The sequence below is a fragment of the Eutrigla gurnardus genome (genome assembly GCF_963514095.1).
Source record: "Eutrigla gurnardus genome assembly, chromosome: 19".
In the NCBI taxonomy this organism is placed as follows: domain Eukaryota; kingdom Metazoa; phylum Chordata; class Actinopteri; order Perciformes; family Triglidae; genus Eutrigla; species Eutrigla gurnardus.
Window position 1 is genome coordinate 19,622,926 of NC_139930.1, and position 20,448 is coordinate 19,643,373.

The 20,448-nt window shown below is 43.4% G+C and overlaps 2 protein-coding genes across 14 annotated transcripts in view; both read left to right on the plus strand.

Moving 5' to 3' along the window:
* ntng2b (netrin g2b) overlaps positions 1-19,215 on the plus strand; it is a 53,904-nt gene extending 34,689 nt beyond the window's left edge. Inside the window, exons 6-23 of one of the 13 annotated variants that reach the window (XM_084035537.1) lie at positions 3,260-3,358; positions 4,396-4,791; positions 6,782-6,883; positions 7,253-7,345; positions 7,831-7,896; positions 8,115-8,249; positions 8,341-8,457; positions 8,616-8,678; positions 8,962-9,794; positions 10,152-10,535; positions 10,605-10,725; positions 10,831-10,932; positions 11,064-11,183; positions 11,779-11,883; positions 12,831-12,905; positions 14,611-14,778; positions 16,583-16,717; positions 17,712-19,215. In XM_084035537.1, the coding sequence (XP_083891663.1) occupies positions 3,260-3,358; positions 4,396-4,791; positions 6,782-6,883; positions 7,253-7,345; positions 7,831-7,896; positions 8,115-8,249; positions 8,341-8,457; positions 8,616-8,678; positions 8,962-9,794; positions 10,152-10,535; positions 10,605-10,725; positions 10,831-10,932; positions 11,064-11,183; positions 11,779-11,883; positions 12,831-12,905; positions 14,611-14,778; positions 16,583-16,717; positions 17,712-17,935 (3,338 nt within the window). In that variant the 3' untranslated portion in view covers positions 17,936-19,215. Of the gene's footprint in view, positions 1-3,259; positions 3,359-4,395; positions 4,792-6,781; positions 6,884-7,252; positions 7,346-7,830; positions 7,897-8,114; positions 8,250-8,340; positions 8,458-8,615; positions 8,679-8,961; positions 9,795-10,151; positions 10,726-10,830; positions 10,933-11,061; positions 11,184-11,778; positions 11,884-12,830; positions 12,906-14,610; positions 14,779-16,582; positions 16,718-17,711 lie in introns of those variants that run through there. The other 12 variants (XM_084035531.1, XM_084035535.1, XM_084035542.1 and 9 more) reach the window with 12 other exon arrangements.
* Positions 1-20,448, plus strand: part of st6galnac4 (ST6 (alpha-N-acetyl-neuraminyl-2,3-beta-galactosyl-1,3)-N-acetylgalactosaminide alpha-2,6-sialyltransferase 4) — a 107,414-nt gene that overhangs the window by 47,060 nt on the left and 39,906 nt on the right. The window lies entirely within an intron of this gene.

A 20,448-nucleotide genomic window follows, 5' to 3' on the forward strand; every position in this document is an offset into this window, starting at 1 on the left:
TGCATCAGCCACAAGAAGCCGTCAGCTCGTCGACAAACATACGCTGCAGAAATCCTGAGAGTTATTTTCTTCAAACACGTGAAGACATCCACCATGGCATTTACTTTTTAGTATAAGGCATTTACCCCCCTCCGTCTGCCTTCCTTCAGGATTCTCACACGTCCTCAACAATAGACATCGTGGGAAAAAGTGCTCGTTCACTTTCCTGCTGACGGAGCAGCCGTCGAGTTCAGCTTAGATAAAAAAAAAAACTTCCTGTAAAGACGGATATGAACGTTTCTCTCCACCAGAAAGGGTCCTTAAATGTATACTTTTACTTGAGTAAAGTATCTGAATACTTCCACCACCGATCAAAGTTGCTCCGATGACACCGTGGCAGCGTTTTGAAGACTTCCCCAACCTTGAACACAAGTGTGCGTGCCCGTGGTTGTGCTCAAAGACGCTGACGGACGGTTGTTTTTGCGTCTGTGTACACATCATGCATTATTCACCGCCGCAACTTAGTGGAGGTCTTAAGCTGTACATTTCCCCCGGTCGTCTCGATCTCCGACGTCACCGCCAGACCGGGGCCGTTCCTGAGAGCGTGGGCATCAAACTGCACAGACGTTTTGACGTTATTTGTTCTGACTGAGTGACTTTAAGCAAAAAACCAGGATGGATGTGAACAGGAATCTGTCAGCCGCTTGAATGTACAGTAAAGTGGAACTCAATGCCCGGCTCGCCCTCTTGCTAAATTTAAACCTGCCATCTCGGTCGGCAGTGGAACCTCTCATGTTCCACCGGAGAAGCACTTAGGACGTGGGAGGAGCCGGGATTTCGGCACCGCCGTGATGTCGTCAGGCTTTCTTCCTTTGTGTGTGTGTGTGTGTGTGTGTGAAGGAAATCCATTAAGAGCATTCGCTGAACAGCGCAGCACTTTTGTTGCTTGGCTGACATCAGTAAGGAAGTCAGAGAATTCAAGATTAGCTGTGATTTAGAAGAGGCTGACCGAAGCTCTAACGTCCCACCAACAGAGTTACAGTCCTTTGTCACCTTTAAAGAACGTTAGCAAGGACACAGGACGTCACATGTGGACCTTTTTCTGCATTTACTGTCATCCTTTCAACTCTATTAATAATAAATATATTATTTTAAACTCTAAAATAATATGGATTATTTTGTGAAAATTGTCTGACCAACACTCCAGATGTTCAATTAACGATCAGCAAAAACTATTTTTGCATACAAAAAGTATGATTTATTTTCTGTCAATTGACTAATCAACTAATCGACGATTCATTGCAGTTGTAATCCATGTCATTCAAATTTGTATTCAAATGTAAGTTGTGATTGTTACAAAACTATTCACTACATTTGATGAATAGATTCACTTTGAAATTAAGTGAATGCACAAAATATATATGGAATTAATTGATTTAATTTTCAATATAGGAAGTTTAAAACATGAATACTCTGTTGCAAAAAAAAAAAAAAGAGCATACCATTGTAGGATATTCCTGGGGGGAGGGGGTTATCCCAGGTTTAGAGAAGTGTATTTGGCTTGAACCTGACCCTGATATGAGCAAAGCTTGTTATCTGTGTGTGTGTGTGTGTGTGTGTGTGTGTGTGTGTGTGTGTGTGTGTGTGTGTGTGTGTGTGTGTGTGTGTGTGTGTGTGTGTGTGCGTGCGCATACATGTGTATGTGCAGTTATGGTGGGCATATGGTGCATTTCAGTGAAAGCCATAAATCATCTTCATCCCCTCCTTTTCCTCCCGGGGATCTGAGGTCTTAGGTGTCATCCTCACAGAGCGTCGGCCACTACTGTTTGTCCACACACACACACACACACACACACACACACACACACACACACACACACAAACACACACACACACAGACACACACTGAAGGTCCTGTGACATAAAAAACTAGCTCATATAACATAAGTATCATCACTAACACGACCTATGACCTCAGCTATCTTCTCTGGCTATCAGCTGCGTTCAAACATGCATTCAAAGCTTGTATATTATTTTAAAATCGTTAAAACAGTACAGAAAATGTTGATTTTATCTGGGAACTAGAAATAGCGTTTCAGCAGTCAGTTTATTTTTCCACAACATAAAAGTTTAATAAATCAGCTCCTCAGTATTATTACTTTTCACAGGAATTTGAAAATGCAAATCCCAGCTTAGTCGTGTATCGTGGGATTTTACAGTGAAAATCAATGATAAGATTTTTGACTGCAGCCTCTGCAGCAGAAGCAGATCCACCTTGCACACGTTGCTGCAGGTCTTACGGGTCGGACAGCGTGTCATAGCGGTTGCACCCTTTGTCATGTCCCTGTCCCAGTTAAGTCACCGAGCATGCTCGGATGAGGATTAGCCATCTATTGGCAAGAGAGTCTGATCCACAGAGCTCGCAGCCCATTGGCCGGCTGACAGATGGGCGTTTGGCGAAGGGGAGGGGAGGGGAGGGGAGGGGAGGTCAGACAAACCAAATCCTAAAACCCAGTCATACATCTACCTATCCAGCCACCATGACCCTGAATAACTGCCGTCTCCTCCAGAGCTGCAGGACAGCCTGAATAAAGCCCCTCCACACTCCATCAACCGCAATCCCACCAGTCCCCCGTCCTCATTTCACTGACGTCCATTGAAATCCATGCATTTTCATTAAGGTTGAACTTGCCCCCCTTAGACGGAGAGAGAGATTGGCTCATGTCTGTAAAAATCATGTGACACATTAATAAGATCCATGCTGTCACTCCCTCCGACGCCATTAGGTGTTCTGGCAAAAAAAAAAACGTTAACTGGTCCTGAATCTCAATGGCTTCATTAGCGCGGCGCTAAATCAATGTCCGGCACTCTGGTAATAAAGGATGAGAATGCTAAGACTGACAGGTGGCATTAAACATTATTGTTATCATTTCTCCGGCTACATTAATACGTGTGACAAATGATCTCATTATATGCAAATGCATTTGTGTGCACGACACCTAAAAATGTGCCCGAGCTGGCGAGCAGGGACTGCTGGCTGGAGTGTGTGTGTGTGTGTGTGTGTGTGTGTGTGTGTGTGTGTGTGTGTGTGTGTGTGTGTGTGTGTGTGTGTGTGTGTGGGACAGTTAGTTATGTGACAGGCACATGATGATGTAATGAATAAGCTCACATGGTTGATGCGTTGCGTGAGAGAGCGATGGCGCTGTTGCGTGGCTGTAAATGACACTAAGACCTTGCTCCCCCCCTCTTTTTTTTTTTTTTTTTTTTTTTAACCTTTTAGTTTTACATGTAGAGCCCATTGCCTCCAGCAGCTCTGCTTCAGGGATCAGCCAATCACATTCCAGCTCTCTAAACCCTCATCATTCTGATCCAGGTGAAGGTAGGCACTTGCTGAACTAGCTAGTGTGAGACGAGTAGCGCATCGTGTAGTCATGATCGTGGTGTGCTCATGAAAGAATAGAGAGCTTTATGAGTATGATGGTGAAAAGTTATGTAAACTCCTCCTTTCATTGATGATGTAGAGCTTACAAATCCCCGACTAGCCCGAGATGAAAGCCTGCCAAATCCCTCTTTTCTTTGCCTGGTTGATGCTTTTCTCCATATCTGCTTTACAACCGTCTAGTTTAATATTATATTATATAAATAAATCAATTGATTTTCAAATTCTCTGTACAACATGCAGTTATTAATGCTGCACGAAACATCTCACAAACAAGTCGGACAGCATTGCAATTATAATCCGTCTCTCATTATCTGTAGAATAAAAATATGGCCAAAAAAGGGAAATATATGTCAGAGTTCGTGCATCTCTTACCACCGTGCGTTATGCATATATAGATCACTAATTAATTCTTCTGAAGGTGAGAGATTAACATTATCACTGTTTTTAAATCTCTCAGATTTGGAGATGAGACGACGGAGCACATATGCACACGTTCATACAAAACACTGCCAGTGTAAAACACACTCATGCACTTTGACAAACATTGTGTGGTTTCATTTAACGAACGTATTAATAACGCTCACACCTTTTAACAATCAGTGTGTGTTGCAGAAGAGAAACCACACACACACACACACACACACACACAGTGAACCAGCACTGAAAGGGTTGTGGAACAGCTTTTGACTTTAGCCTATCTCAGCAGTGTGAAATCACACCATCATTGTGTGTTCTCACTGCTGTGTGTGTGTGAGAATGTGCCTGCTTGTGTGCGTGTGTGTGTGTGTGTGAATGTGAATGTGTGTGTGTGTGTGTGTGTGTGTGTGTGTGTGTGTGCACACTCAGAGGAAAAGAGGAAAAGCTAGGCTTTCTTTGGATAAACAATCTGATGCTGCATCTCTTATGCTAATGTGTTAGCCTGCTCATTCCTCATTGCATTAACATTCTCTGTCCTCGTGCGACTGATGCAACAGGCGCCAGATCTCCACCGGCACAAACCGAACTGACAGACAGCTCGAGCCCACAAGCAGACAATACGTTACACGCCGGGCCTTTGTCTGAGCCTCCGCTGGCACCCGTGGGTGGACCCAACACACTTCCCGTTACAGCAGAGGGTCACCCTCCTCCGTCAGAAGAGCACAGAGTTTCCCTGACGCCAGACCAGCTCGCACCTTCAGAGACCTTCCCCGAGCATTCACATCCATCTCACCCAGTCCCAACGGAGCCCACGCATCATTCGGTCGTTGATCACCATCACCATCACCGCCATCCAATCACAATAGAGTCCGTCCTGACTCAGCTCCACCGTCAAACAAGCTCGCAGGAAACTGAGGGCAAGCACTCAGAGTCGAGGCCCAGTGAGCGAGGAGGTAAGGCACACCGTAGCTCCAGTAGACAGTAGATATAGAGTAGAGCACAGGATGTGAGAAAATTGAATAATCTAATTTAGCATCAGGAGATCATTTTCCAGCCGACCGGGTGGTTTTTATGGTGTGGAACCTTTCTGAAACGGGCAATTTTCAGGAGGTGAAAGTCCCTAACATGCTCGTTTACACAAGCTTCCATAATCTTATGTTTTTCAGCATCATATCGCGTGTCGGAGACACTTATTCAATTGAGGGCAGTGGCAGGGGAATCTAATGTGGGTGAGTGAGAGGCAGGATAAGGTCTTCGCCTCATTGAGAGGGTTGCGGAGCATCAGAGTGACAGAGAGATATGAAGAGGTAACAGGAGAGACAGAATTGGGACTAAGCTCAAAACATTCCCCTCGACATTAACATCAACCAGATTGTAAAACACGACGTCCTGAAGGGGCTTTAATCTATTGAGTGTCAAGATAGAAATAAAACAATCATGTGTTCTTTGAGGGCCCTTCTGTCAGTCAGCAGAGCAGGCGGGAACCTTGAATTCTCCGTCTGCCAGTCAGACAGTTTGGGCTGAGCTGATTGAGATTAATGCCAAGAGCAGTTTGAATCCCTCCCACCCCCGAGGCGGCGCGGCTCACCCAGAATAAATGTATTTACGCTCGCTGCTGTGCTACATCAGCCTTTTCGGGATCGCCGCGATTCAGGAATCCTGCTCTCCCACAAGGAAGTAATTTTGTCAGCGTGTGTGCAGCTGTGACAGATGTGTGAGAGAGGAGGTCCGGTGGGGCCGGAGTCGGACACGGGCGGAGGTGGGCGGCGGTTACTTTGATGAGATGTAACGGTGGCGCCGCGCCAGTTGTGTGAAACGGTCCGGGGGTGCTGTGAGAACAGCTGCTGGCGTTCCTGTCTCCGTGGAGCCCCGGGGATGGGGAGGGATGATGGGGAACGAGGGGGCGGGAGATAGCCTGAAGGGGGAGGACGCTCCGCGGGGGAGCAGGATGCTTGCAGGATACCCCCCCCTCTGAAAGAGAACAACTGGAGACGTACAAAAACACCTCAAGGGGGTACACAGATGGATGCATGAAGCTTTGTATTCTCCAGAGGCGTGGAGATCATTAGTCCCTCGATGTGGCGTGGTCGCTTGATGTGAGTGGTTATTTAGATTTTTTAGTCTTAATCATCTCTGCGAGGAGGACCGTGGTGTTTCGATTTATTGAATTGTGTTGCAGTAAATGGAGAGGTAAAAAAAAAAAAAAGGAAGAGGCTTGATCCATAAACTAGTTTCACATCGCTCTTCTTTCATTTGTAGCCCTCTAAAATCATGAAGCAAAGGATCATGGGAATGGCATGAAGCCCTCTGGGGAAAGTGGAGCATACAGAGGGAAAAAAAGGAAAATTTGAGCAAGAGACAATTAAAAATGCAGTAAAGAAATAAGCGTGGGATGTGTGTGTTAAGGTTGTCTCTGGTATTGATTTGAGATATTGTGTGAGTGCACCGTGGAGAACATTAAATCTCAACATAAGGAGGTACACCCATGAGAAGGTGTTGCCGGAATATTCACATTAAATACAGCAGATAGTCTTTCACTATTATGGAAGGCAACAAAGAAACGAGCACGAACGGAGAGTTAGAACAAGTCAGAAGATTTCATGACGTTCAGATAAAAGGAGGCGCATGTCATATCTTTCACACCAAGAGTGAAAGTGTAGTGATGAAGGAGTTTCTCAAGCCTGTCTGACTCTCACAGATTTTTTTTCTTCCCCAAGCCCAAGGCTGAAGCCCTGATGGGCCAAACCACTATTTGACACAAAGAGAAAAGGAAAAAAAAGGGTCTCAGAAGGAAGATGAGAAGGGAGAGAGAGGCAGCCGATATCAGTAATCTTTACCCACTGCAGCCTAATTATACAGTTCTTACTGTTGGGGTTTGCGTCGGTAAAGAGCATGTAAAATACCTCGTACAACAATGTGTTAATGACGATTGTGGTGTGTCAGTCTCCCACAAGTCTGAGGGACACCTACATGAGACTCACGGCCCCAAAACGACACCCTCATCTCAGCACAGGGACCAGAACGAAAGAATAACCAAAAAGACAGGTATTATTATTTTTATATATGGCAATATTCCAGTAGATTTATTCACCGGTTTACTTTTGGGGCAGTAAAACTTTTATTATGAGTTAAACTTGACAGCTCACAGTGAAATCTGGGACCGTAAAAATTGAAAAGCGCAGACAAATGTCTAAATTCAGCTCTTCACTGACATAACAGTCTGTCACACCAATATAAGCGATTGAACTAAATCATAATGCTGGCACCAATAGTTGGGTCATATTTATTTTTTATCTGGCTGACAGTAGGATGAAATAAAATAAAATAAAAAATGTTTGTGGAGAGAAAAGAGCGTATAAAACTTACACCACAGGATGGTTGTGCTTGTTGTGTCGATGACTGTTGTGGTGTCAGCGCCCCACAAGTCTGAGGAACACGTACACGAGACTCACGGCCACAAAACCACCTCATCTGAGCACGAGGAGGGAACAGAAGCCGAACCGAAAGGTACTCCTCTTGTATGTAGTGGTTAGGGATGGGACGGTATTGAATTTCATCGCGGAAAACAAGTTGATCGTGAAGAATTTCCATTCAACATCAGGTTAAACATTAATGTACTGTGAAAAATATGGCCTTGTGATTTATGCTCATTATTATTTTTAATTAAAAAGAGATTATCTGTACCGCAATAAAAATATTTGTTTCAAATGAAAAGCTTCCAGAATGAGAGTTTTAAGCATATTTTAATGATTATCGGGATATTATCATGGATAAAAGTTATTTTCGGCCAGGTTAATCGTGACATGAAATTTGAATATCATCCCATGCCCTGTAGTGGTAGCAATATAATAGATGTATAGTGCACCCGTAGTGATTGAAACAAAATAGCCACCTCACAGCAAAACATGGACCCCCCCCCCAAAAAATAGAAAGTAGAAAGGTATGTAGAGATTGCTGCTTGCGATATTAATGAAAATGTTGGGTTTTTCCAGTCAATTCTGAGGGAAACGTACATGAGACTCATGGCCATAAAACAACCTCATCTGGACACAGGGAAGGTATCTCTATTGTATGTACTGTAACTTTCACAATGTGTTAAAATCGGTTACTAAACAGCAAAACTCATCTGTGAAACTGTGCCTTCTTATGTTAATTACTAAACCTTTAGTGTGAGGAAAGACAGGAGTAGTATTACAAAATTAATTTTGGCTTATTGGCCGTTTAGGATGCATAGATGTGTTTGCTTGTTATTACAATACAAACTGTGGTGTTTCAGTGTCCCACAAACCTGAGGAACACGGACATGAGTCTCATGGTCACGTACAAGAGACTCATGGCCTCAAAACAACTATGTCATCTGTCAACGGGGATAAAAGGTTGAAGGAGGAGGAAAGAAAAGCTGAAACAGAAGGTAAATCTTTTATATGTAGCTGTGGAAATCTTCTCATAAAATACACCTCATATATTTGCTCGTTATGTCAGCGATGATTGCGGTGTGTCAGTCCCCCAAATATCTGAGGGACACGTTCATGAGACTCATGGCCACATAGCAACCTCATCTGGACACGGGGGGGAAAGAGAAGCACAGGGGCATAAAGAAGGAAAAGCTGAAATAAAAGGTATTTTTTATGTATGTATGGACATTTGCAGTGGACTTCCTTAACCACAATGTAAACTTGGCAATTTGCAGCGAAATCTAGGGGCCTGAAAACTAGAAAGAGCCAAGAATGCATATAGGTTTTTGCCTGTTATTTTAATGACAATTGCGGTGTTTCAGTCTCACAGGGACACATACATGAGACTCATGGCCACAAAAAAACCTCATCTGGACATGGAGAAGGTATCTTTTTTCTATGTACTGTAGTGGTTGTAGCTAACTGTGGTCAATTGTAGAGGTGGAAATATGAAATCGATAAACTTTCACTATTTGGCCACTAGAAACTAATTTCTTTTTCTCTCTGGTGTCATGATAGTCAGTAAGCTTAAGTTATGCTAAATCAAAATTTGGTATTGAGTGACTGAAAGAAATATGGATATGGTTTATTAGTTGTTCACGTACCATATACATTTTACCTCGTGATATGTTTTTGCTTGTTATTTCATTAACAATTGTCGTGTTTCAGTTTCCCATGGGCATGAGACTCATGGAAACTTTCACAAGACTCATGGCCAAGTAAAAGAGGCTCATGGCCACGCACAAGAGGGTCATGGCCACGCACAAGAGGGTCATGGCCACATACAAGAGGGTCATGGCCACAAACAAGAGATCCATGGCCATGCACAAGAGGGTCATGGCCATGTACAAGAGACTCATGGCCACATACAAGAGACTCATGGCCACATACAAGAGACTCATGGCCACGTACAAGAGACTCATGGCCACGTACAAGAGACTCATGGCCACATACAAGAGACTCATGGCCACATACAAGAGACTCATGGCCACATACAAGAGACTCATGGCCACATACAAGAGACTCATGGCCACGTACAAGAGGGTCATGGCCACAAACAAGAGACTCATGGCCAAAAACAAGAGGGTCATGGCCACAAACAAGAGGGTCATGGCCACGTACAAGAGGGTCATGGCCACGTACAAGAGGGTCATGGCCATGCAAAAGAGAGTGATGGCCATGCACAAGAGGGTCATGGCCATGCACAAGAGAGTCATGGTCATGCACAAGAGAGTCATGGCCACGTAAAAGAGATCCATGGCCATGCACAAGAGGGTCATGGCCACGTAAAAGAGATCCATGGCCATGCACAAGAGAGTCATGGTCATGGCCATGCACAAGAGACCCATGGCCACGTAAAAGAGACCCATGGCCACGCACAAGAGGGTCATGGCCATATCCCAGAGACTCATGGACACGTACAAGAGACTCATGGACACATACAAGAGACTCATGGACACGTAAAAGAGACTCATGGCCACGTACAAGAGACTCATGGCCACGTACAAGAGGGTCATGGTCATGGCCACGTAAGAGAGACCCATGGCCACGCACAAGAGGGTCATGGCCACGAACAAGAGGGGCATGGCCATGCACAAGAGGGTCATGGCCACGCACAAGAGGGTCATGGCCACGCACAAGAGGGTCATGGCCATGCACAAGAGGGTCATGGCCATGCACAAGAGGGTCATGGCCACGCACAAGAGATCCATGGCCATGCACAAGAGGGTCATGGCCACGCACAAGAGGGTCATGGCCACATACAAGAGGGTCATGGCCACGCACAAGAGGGTCATGGCCACATACAAGAGGGTCATGGCCACGTACAAGACGGTCATGGTCATGGCCACATACAAGAGGGTCATGGCCACTCACAAGAGACTCATGGCCACTCACAAGAGACTCATGGCCACATACAAGAGGGTCATGGTCATGGCCACGTACAAGAGGGTCATGGCCACTCACAAGAGACTCATGGCCACGCACAAGAGGGTCATGGTCATGGCCACGTACAAGAGGGTCATGGCCACTCACAAGAGACTCATGGCCACGCACAAGAGGGTCATGGTCATGGCCACGTACAAGAGGGTCATGGTCACTCACAAGAGACTCATGGCCACGTACAAGAGGGTCATGGTCACTCACAAGAGACTCATGGCCACGTACAAGAGGGTCATGGTCATGGCCACGTACAAGAGGGTCATGGTCATGGCCACGTACAAGAGGGTCACGGTCATGGCCACGCACAAGAGGGTCATGGCCGCGTACAAGAGGGTCATGGGCACGTACAAGAGGGTCACGGTCATGGCCATGCACAAGAGGGTCATGGCCGCGTACAAGAGGGTCATGGTCATGGCCATGCACAAGAGACTCATGGGCACAAAACAACCACTTCATCTGAGCATGGGGTGAAAAGGGAGGAGAAACATGAAGGTATAGCCTTATGTATTGTGGTAAACCTCTGGTCGTGTAGAGTAAATGTACCTTTTACCACAAGATGCATTGGCAACTTTTAACACAAACTAAATGTTGTGTCAGTCTCCCATATATCTGAGGGACACCATGGTCACGTACGTGAGGCTCATGGTCACAAAACAACCTCATCTGAGCACGAGGAGAAAAGAAAAGCTGAAAGGAAAGGTATTTTAGGTTTTGTATACTGTAGTTTACCTTTAGAGCAGGATTCTTTTTAGCAGAACCTGAAGTAGAATGGATCCCTGAAAACAGCATAAATGTATCTTTGTTCTTACTTTTTTTATTGACGACAACAGACATGACAGTCTCCCACAACCATGATGCACATGCACACGTGTCTCATGGACACGAGTCGCATTGGCACAAACCCGCAACCTCATCAGTGCGTAGAGGAAAGGAGCATGAAGAAAAAACAGGTATCTGTTTGGTTCTCTAGCGCTGTGCAGAGGCGAAGCCGCAAGTTGTAGATGGATAGAGGTATTGATGTTGTTGATTATTGGTTGAAATCGAACAGTACTAGCTGAAGTAAACACGCGTCATATTCCATTTTTCAGGAAGAAAAAATATTGGATAGAAAAATACAAAGAAATATTTTTTTGTCATTTTTTGGCATATATTGTTAAGTGAATGCTATGACCAGGAATGTGATATTTAAGACGGACTGTCCACGCTGCTATTTGCAAGTGAACAGGTCGGATTTGTGTGAGTGTGTGTGTGTGTGTGTGTAGCACCAACCCAATTTGCATAGGTTGCTGTGGTAACGATGCAGCCGTCAGTAAATACATAGCTATGATGGTGATGTGGCTTTATACCTTAATGTTATAAACCTTATTTCTTTAGCCAATTACATTCTGTGTGTATAGGATCTATATAAGCAAATGCTTTCTCCCAAATCATTGGATGTTGCGGTCTTGTCGGTGGTCGTTGTTCTTTGGAGTTTGTTAAAAACAGCCTGAGATAATCTGTGCTGAGTCGATATGAATTGATTTGCAAGTTGTTGCTCCTTTGTAGTCCACCACAAACCTGAGTGGGAAAGAGGGAGTCATGAGACCCTGAAACATCCTTCTGGGAGAGAGGAGGAAGACCAAGAAGAGGGCAAACGAGAGAAACACAAAGGTAGAATTTGAACATGTGTATAACAGGGCAGTGATTCATAAGTGGTTGCGCAGTGGGAACCCAGAATGTATCATGACGAGGTTAATAGGTTACACAGTATTACATTTATAGCTCCATTAAATGTGGTGATTTAATTCGTTCGAGTCCATAGTTGATCAATGTTTTCTGGGTTTAATATTCTAACTGACATTTTTATCCATCTTATTCACCTCAGGCTGCAAAGTCTAATAGGTCTTTATGACTTTTCTAAAAATAAAAAAGTCTAACCCACTATTATCTTTAAGACAAACCATGTTGAACATTTCCCACATTTCGGTTTTAAGCCTTTTGTCCATCTGTCACGGAGGTGTAGATGGTGCAATTTCCGTTGTTTGCCCACTTCAATGACTTTTCATCAACATTGGCATAAAAGTTGATATTGAGAGTTCATTCTTGACCTTGGAAACAGCCGTTGGCAAAAAAAGACAACACACCATCATATCACAGGATTTTCTTCTTGGAAGATTGCACGATAGGATAAAAAGCTCTAATTATCTCACCATGAGGTGCGTTTTTCAAGGTGAAGAATGAACATTCAAGTTAATCTTTTTTTTGAAGCATTTTGAAAATTATTTTTGGTTGGCTTCCCGTCCACCTCAGATATTACACTTGACTTGAAAGCTGCATACAGACCCTCATAAAACCCCTCAGGATGACTTCTGGGTTCCGTCCTTCCATTTAAGAAACACTGCATTCGGTGAAGATTACGTGAGCTTTCTAGAAGAACTGCACGGTAGAATCTAGTGGGAATCCCGTCCCCCTAATCCACAAAACCCCATCTGAAGTAGGCTGCTGATGCTCACCTCTACCTGCTCTAGCTGTGTGAAGGTACATTGCCGTAGACGACCGTAGCGCAGTGAATGATGTGAACATAAACTCATGAACAAAAGATTCCTTCATCCCTCAAGGGCTTCTGAAACTCTTGATCTCGGGAGAGCCCCAGGCCAGACAGTTGTTTGGGATCGTATACGATCATTTCAGAGGTAAGAGACCAACACGGGTCTGAAGATACCGACAGGAGACTCAGGCTCGGTTAAATCCGTGGATTGTAAACTCTCTCTGTCATTTGACTTAAGTGTGGATGCTGTTTTTCAAAAGAAAAACCTGTGGAAAAATTCCTTTCATTGCATGTCTTGTGTTTTTCATTTCTGCTCATTCTTTCTTAATGCAACTCCCTCTTGGTCGTGTTTTTTCTTAATGTGCCTGATCAAGGTAACTGTCTAGACTTTAAATTCATATTACACCATCAGATGCACAAATCACATTCCTGTATTGATTTTTTAGAAAAGATTAGCAAAATGTGCCATTATTCTCTCAACCTCAGAGACTCTCTTTGATGCAGGTGGCTCTCTTACTTTCTCTCAATGTAACCATCTTTCAACGTTAACAATTCCCAATTGATAAACACCAATAAAGCAGCATCTTGACTCGTAATGTTAATTTGTGGAACAATGTCCCGTTGCCTCTCTAGTCTGTGGAGTAATTGGCCATTTATATTTAATTAGGCAGTTCTTCCCACACCGCTAGCATGGTTTCCTCAGTGCTGAGCGAGGCACTTTATGGCGCTGCTCTCGCTGGTTTCCTTTTAAACCGGCTCATTAATATTTCAGCTGGCATCATCAACCAAACAATAATAAAATAATAATGTGACGGCTGATTAAACAGCTAAACTCCGACGTTTTAATGTGCATTTAAATGTGTATTTGCATAAACATGCCTGGTAAACGCCTCTTTAGAGGACAGTGATGCCTTGCAGCACACTATTGCAGGCAACTTCTAAAGCTTAATAAAACCTTAATTATGAAACCAGCCTGAGCCAGAATAATCGTAGCAGAATGTAGAGCAACACCGCTCTGCACGATTCACATCCTACAGTAAATGAGCCGGCTCTGATTTCTCCCTCCGTGGAAAAATTATACAAAAGGTCTTGCACCATTCTCCACAGCTTTGGTTTTTAGGGTGTGAAATACAGGAGAAGTGTTAATGTATCCAGCGTACGAGCATCAAGGGTAAAAACCTACACTCAAATCCTCTCTAATTCATGAATTACAAAGAGAAAATTTAATTAAGAGCTCTGATCCTGCAGCACTTTTATGAAAGAGAACTCTGTGGAAATGAAGAACAAACGGTGAACTAGAGGAGAGGCAGCAGAGGTTTTCTATCGGGCTAAGTGGTGTCAGACCGATTTCATGGTGCCAGGAGCCGTCTGACAACACCTACTGTACCGTATCGCTGCCCTCAAACTCCCCTGGTTATGATTCTGTAGTTTATAATCCACTCATCCATTAATGCAATTAAATTCCCAGACACAATTAACATGCCTGTACTCACACACACACAGTCGCACAGAGACACACACACACACACACACAGGATAGTGGAATTCCCATCAGCAATCAGTGCAGCCCTGGGAAGCAGACTCAGCAAACCTGTGAGTGTGGTAATGGAGAGGGAGTGGTCTGTCTTTATTGAACCAATATGGAGTCAGAAAGGCAAGTCATAAAACACACAGTCATCTGTTCACCAGTCATCTAAAACTGAAAACCATCACATATCTGTTAGTGCCATTCATTTCTCATTTCCTCCCGTCATGGAAGAATCCCATGAGAATGCTTAAAAAAAAAAAAAAAAAGATGCTGCCCCGCCCCAAGTAGTGAAAAAGAAACTTAAAGTGCCTCTTTCTTTCAGACTGTGAGTGCTACGGCCACTCCAACCGCTGCAGCTACATCGACTACCTGAACATCGTCACATGCGTCAGCTGCAAGCACAACACCAGGGGCCAGAACTGCCAACACTGCAGACTGGGATACTTCCGCAACGCCTCTGCCGAACTGGACGATGAGAGCGTCTGCATCGGTCAGTCTGCAGGGGAAAGAGGGAGCAGTGTGTGTGTGTGTGTGTGTGTGTGTGTGTTGGGAGTGATTGACAGGTGTCTTTTACAATTCTAAACTTTTTTAACATAAAGACAACTGGGTAATTTAGTCATACGCATGCAGTTAAAAATATATACAGACGCTTTTATAAAACACATTTTTTTGTGTTGGCTCTGTGGCTTTTTTAATCTCATAGTTTATTTTCAAATGATATGTTAAGTGGGTGGGGGGGTAGCCATCAATCATGGCGTGGAGTCTCAGATATGGCGTGTTATGAAACGCCTTCCTATCTTAATTTCTTTCCCCAGAGGTGCTTGATGTATTTCACTGTATAGCACGCAACACATCGGCTGGTTTACTACAGCGCTAACCCAATACAAACAATTTTGTAAAATAAAAATTCCAGCGCAAATTACCGACCATATTTAGGCAAACTATTTACTTGTCCCGTATGAATCTCCAACTCAGTAATTTGGTTGTTTTTTTAAACATGTTTTTTTTTCATGATTGCCAAATGAGTATCTGCTGGATTTTAACAATCAACAATCGCAACTTCCCAAACTGATAATATGATAATTTCACTATTGTGTTCGCAGATTATTGCACTGCTCCAATGTGGCAAAAAAAAACGATTATTATGCTTTAATATTCAGTTGAAAATCATTTGTGGTCAGCGATTAACAACCATAGACAGCGGCAGGTATTTTCACCTGATTTAGTCGGTCAAGAAATGTCCATTGTTTGGAAATAAAACATACAGTGTTTTGGCTAACTGCCCTGCAGGATTTTTGTTACACTGGAGATGCTACTGTATAAAGGTTTAGAATTCCAACACTGTTTGACTAATGCAGATGAAAACACCCTCAGGCACCCTTCAAGCTGAAAAGTAAATACTTAAAACTTAATTTAAAATCCAATGTGCTGGAATGCAGGGCAGAAATAATCAAACTTTCACGGAATATTTATTCTTTTTAGACACTCTCTTCTTAAGGGCATGTCCTAATAAGAGGTCACTCAATGTGGTTTTGATGTGGATCCACATGGATGTGGGGGGGGGCACACAGGCCTTTAGAGTCAGCAAAATAAGGCCCCATTATCTCATCACCAAGCACCGGTTCACATAACGCATCTTTAAACAGGAATGCATTAGCACTCACCCTTTACAGAGCTGCATTCCCAACATGACCCACAAACACGTGGACTCTGATTGCATCGCTGTGGTGGAAGTTTCATTTGTATGAATATTTTATAATTGTATCAGAATTGAGTTAGTTTGATCGTGGGGTTTTAGCCTAAGCTACAGGCTTACATCAGATCGTGAGAGAAACTCTTGATTCATCATCAACCGACTGACGGACGCAATGCAAACAAGCTTTTCCCATCTCTGATCTGCCACCACTGATCTGGATATCAGTCAGCTTCTATAATATATGTATTTATAATGATAACTACTTGTAGAAATAAGAGTATTCTGATCAAAAGAACTTGCAGTTCTATTTAGACGAGGGGGATTAGTTTCCCAAACAACATCTGATATATACAGTGCTTTCTGGCATAGGACATCAGTCTTCCCAGTACACTAGGCTGTATGATGTGGGTTTTTTTTTAGAAAATCAATGCCAAACTCTTGGAGACCTTGGGACAGTATATTTACAGATCCGTGGTATCAAATAACCATTATAACATGCAAAATGTAAGGTGTTTTATTAAATCACAGTAGGATTTAGTCTACATATATCACAAATCCCTATTCTAACTGCCTCCATTCCTTTTCCAACCCCCCCTAGAGTGCAACTGCAACCAGATGGGTTCTGTTCACGACCGGTGTAACGGCACGGGCTTCTGCCAGTGTAAAGAGGGGGCCACGGGGGCCAAGTGTGACGACTGCCTGCCGGGATACAACTGGAAGCAAGGCTGTTACCGTGAGTATTTTTTATTTTGGTGGGATGAACAAATGTTGGAGTCTTCCAGGGACCTTTGCGAGTGCCACTGGAGCTTGTGCATCCTATGTTTTCTCTGCTCGCGTGGGAATAGATCATGTAGCTCATTAGCAGCATCAGCTGCTCCTTTAATTGATGACCCTGTCACTCCTTAACCCCATTACAGGGAATCGCCTTCCTCCACCATCCACCATAGTGAGGGCCCTCAGTCTCATATAGGCCCCCACCCCCATCCACTCACTACACCTCCACAGGCACCATGTCTTTTGACTGTATATTGTAGTTAATGGTAACTATATTTGTTTCGATTTGACATCTTACTCCAATGCGGAGCCAATTATCCCTGGTGTAATAAAACATGTTAGCTCCTGTAATTATTTCCTGACACGGACCCCTGATCCTCTCCATTTTTTCTCTCCGCACTTTTTTTTTTTAGGTCAAATATCTTGTGTATAATAACTACCTCTGTGCTTTTTCCTAATGCCTTTTTATAGCGTTTTAACGACGCCATTTGTCCCTCCAATCATTACTGAACAAATATCACAAATGCAGTGTGTTCTCTCGCTGTGTTTGAATGATTTTAACTTGACCCTGAGAAAGTGCAGGCTCAAGAAAAATAGTCAGAGAATAGAACTGCAAAAAAAAAAAAAAAGGCAGGTGTTACCTGTTGTTGTCCCTGAGGCAAAGACTGGAGAATTTATCTTGCCTCTTTCCTTCCTCCTGCTTTATTTTCTACTTTGTTCTTTCTGCCCTGAATTCCTCTCTTCCCCCCGTATCTCCGTTTCCCATCATGCTTTTTCCTAACATTATCCCTCCTTATCGCCCCTCACCTGTCTGTCTCCACCATACGTCTTCCTCTCTTTCCTCCCCCTCCATCCTTTCACCGCCTGTCAATCTGTCACAATCTGTGCCCTCTTTATAACTCCTCATTCTCCTTCCTTTCCCCCTCCTCTGCTCTTTCTGTCTCCGCTCGCAGCCAACGTTTGCGACGAGGAGATGCTTCTGTGCCAGAACGGAGGGACGTGCTACCAGAGCCAGAAGTGCATCTGTCCTCCGGAGTTTAAGGGGGTGCTGTGCCAACAGTCCCGCTGCGAGGCGGGCAAGGACTGCAACGCCGCCTCTTCCCTGCACCTTACCACGGCCACCCTGCTGCTCTGCACTCTGCTAGCCCACCTGCTGGCCACGTTAACTCCCCACTGAGCCACGAAACCCTCCCCCTTCTCCCCCCTCAGACCAACGAGTGTATGCGTACACGAGGCATAGGGGTGACCCAGAGTGGGAAGGGACGCCCCGGTCGTGGACCTACACACACTGCAGCACTCAAAAAGCACACACACTTCTACACTAACTAGCCCCGGTCTCCTTTCAAACACACATTTACACACACACACACACACACACACACACATCACAGGACTGTTATAATACGGAGTGTGTGCTCAGGTGTGAGAAGGACAAACAGAAGAAAGGGGAGCGACCTCAGAGAAAAAAAAAGATGCAGATGGAGGGGGGCAAAAAAAAAGAAAAGAAAACCCATACCAACCACTGTTCCCTTTATTCCTGAGCTGGAGCAATGTGCATCAAACCAAAAAGCATAAACACTTAAATCACCACTGTTTCACGTCAAAGGGAATGGCTGTTGTACCTACAAGGAACTTTTTATTTTTTATTTTTTGGGTGTTTTTTTTTTCCTTCTTGGTTGAGTTGAGGATCTCACCTCCGTTCGACACGCGTGCGGTCGGACTCGGCGAGTACGAGAGACGGCGTCGACGTCGGGAGGCGAGGCCTCGCGTTTGAACCTGCTGCTGAGGCCTACGTAGTATATTAACCAGGTTTCATTTCTTCTCGAAAAGATACTTCATTTTACATTTATTCTATTTCTGCTGCATTCTTTTTTTAATTATATCTTCAGTCATTGTATCTAATGTTCCCACTGACAGTCGCTGAGATTATACATATTATATAATATCCAGGGGGCTACGAATAATACAAATTTAGTCACTATTATGGTTGTTATAGGAATGAGTGATTGTTGCCACACTTAGCGAGATTTTAATCTTCACACAGTATTCAGGAAGCAGAATTTAACAGAATTTAACTTGCCAGAAGTCTAAAAGAGAGAGAAAAGATATCGATCACGTATCAAATATTATGACATTATTTGAATATTTTTTGTAGAAATTATTTTTGTTTGGAGTTACAATAAATTATAAAAAATGACATTTACAACTATTCCAAATGAGCATTTTATTACACTGAGTGTAAACATGACTGTTATTTGCCTTCTTGCTTGTTTCCCATTCAGTCAAGTGTCCACAAATATTCATGCTGTTAACATCTTTTCCTTTTCCAGTGAAAACAACAAAGAGACCAGTCATCCATTTGATCCATTTCATTCACTGACATGGCATCGAATGCTGATCATCACTAAACAGACTATTCCAGCGGGCTGTCTGACAATCACAAAGAACTGCTTTATGTCAAGAGAATATAAATTATTTTATTCTGATAAAAGTTGCAAAGAGCTTTTTATATCACATGCACATAAATGTCACTTGCTCATACAGCCGGAGTGATGGGCCAAATTAAAAATACGCAACATCGGAGACATGCTGTTTGACGACGGTCCGGAGGGACGGAGCGACCGACCCCGAGGCCACATTTCCTCATCTTTAATTCTCCGCTGGAAGGCTGTTTCCAGTGACAGGCTGTCTTTTGCAAAAAAAAAAAAAAAAAGAATCTTTTATTCCCCCCTCGGCAAAACTATAACATCTCACCGAGAACCGTTCAATTGCTGAGTCAGGCCAGGTGCACGGTGGGTAAAGAGAGAGATGTGAGCGCTGCATTACAACAGGATACGGTGTACATCAAAAGATAAAAGGCCAGACTAAGCCTGTGAGAAATGACAAAACAGGGATCCTTGTATTACTCCTCTGTGTTTCTGAGCTGGTGGTTCCTGTATTAGCTATTCTGTGTGTAGGGCTCATCCCCCCTCGGAGCTCCAACGGCGTCGAGCGCTGAGGCTCGGGGAGGGGAAGAGTTTATGAATGTAGAACACTGAGAAATGAAGTAAAGGAACACATTTCATCTCGGATCAAAGAGCAGGTAGTAGATAGTACTCGCAGCCAGAAAAAACAAGTGTATGGCAGTATAATGTATACATTATTGGCTACTCATAACCAGTTAAAAGTATCGACGTAACGGTGTAGAAATACTAGTCATGCATTACTTTTTTTACTGATGTAAAAGTCCAAAAATCTAAATATACTTTAAAGTACAAAAAGTACTCATTATGCAAGCTCATTTCAGAATAACAGATTATATAATCTGATTTTAATGACTGATACTTGATGTTAACACGACTTTTATGTTGCAGCCAGTAAAGGAAGGGATGTTTTAACACATTAATATACTGCCAAGTTGCTTAATCTGTACTAATACATCATAATAACTACTTGTTATATACATTTTGTATCACAAGAATGTCAATGTATTACGTTAAAGTACAAAATGTACTCATTATACAGGCTCATTTCAAAATAACATTATATGATCGGATTAGAGTTAATGATAATTAATATTTAAGCACCACTTTAATGTTCCAGCCAGTAAAGGAAGGGATGTTTTAACACATTAATATACTGCCAGGTTGCTTAATCTGTACTAACACATCATAAGTACTACTTAGTAATTACATTTTGTATCACAAGAAT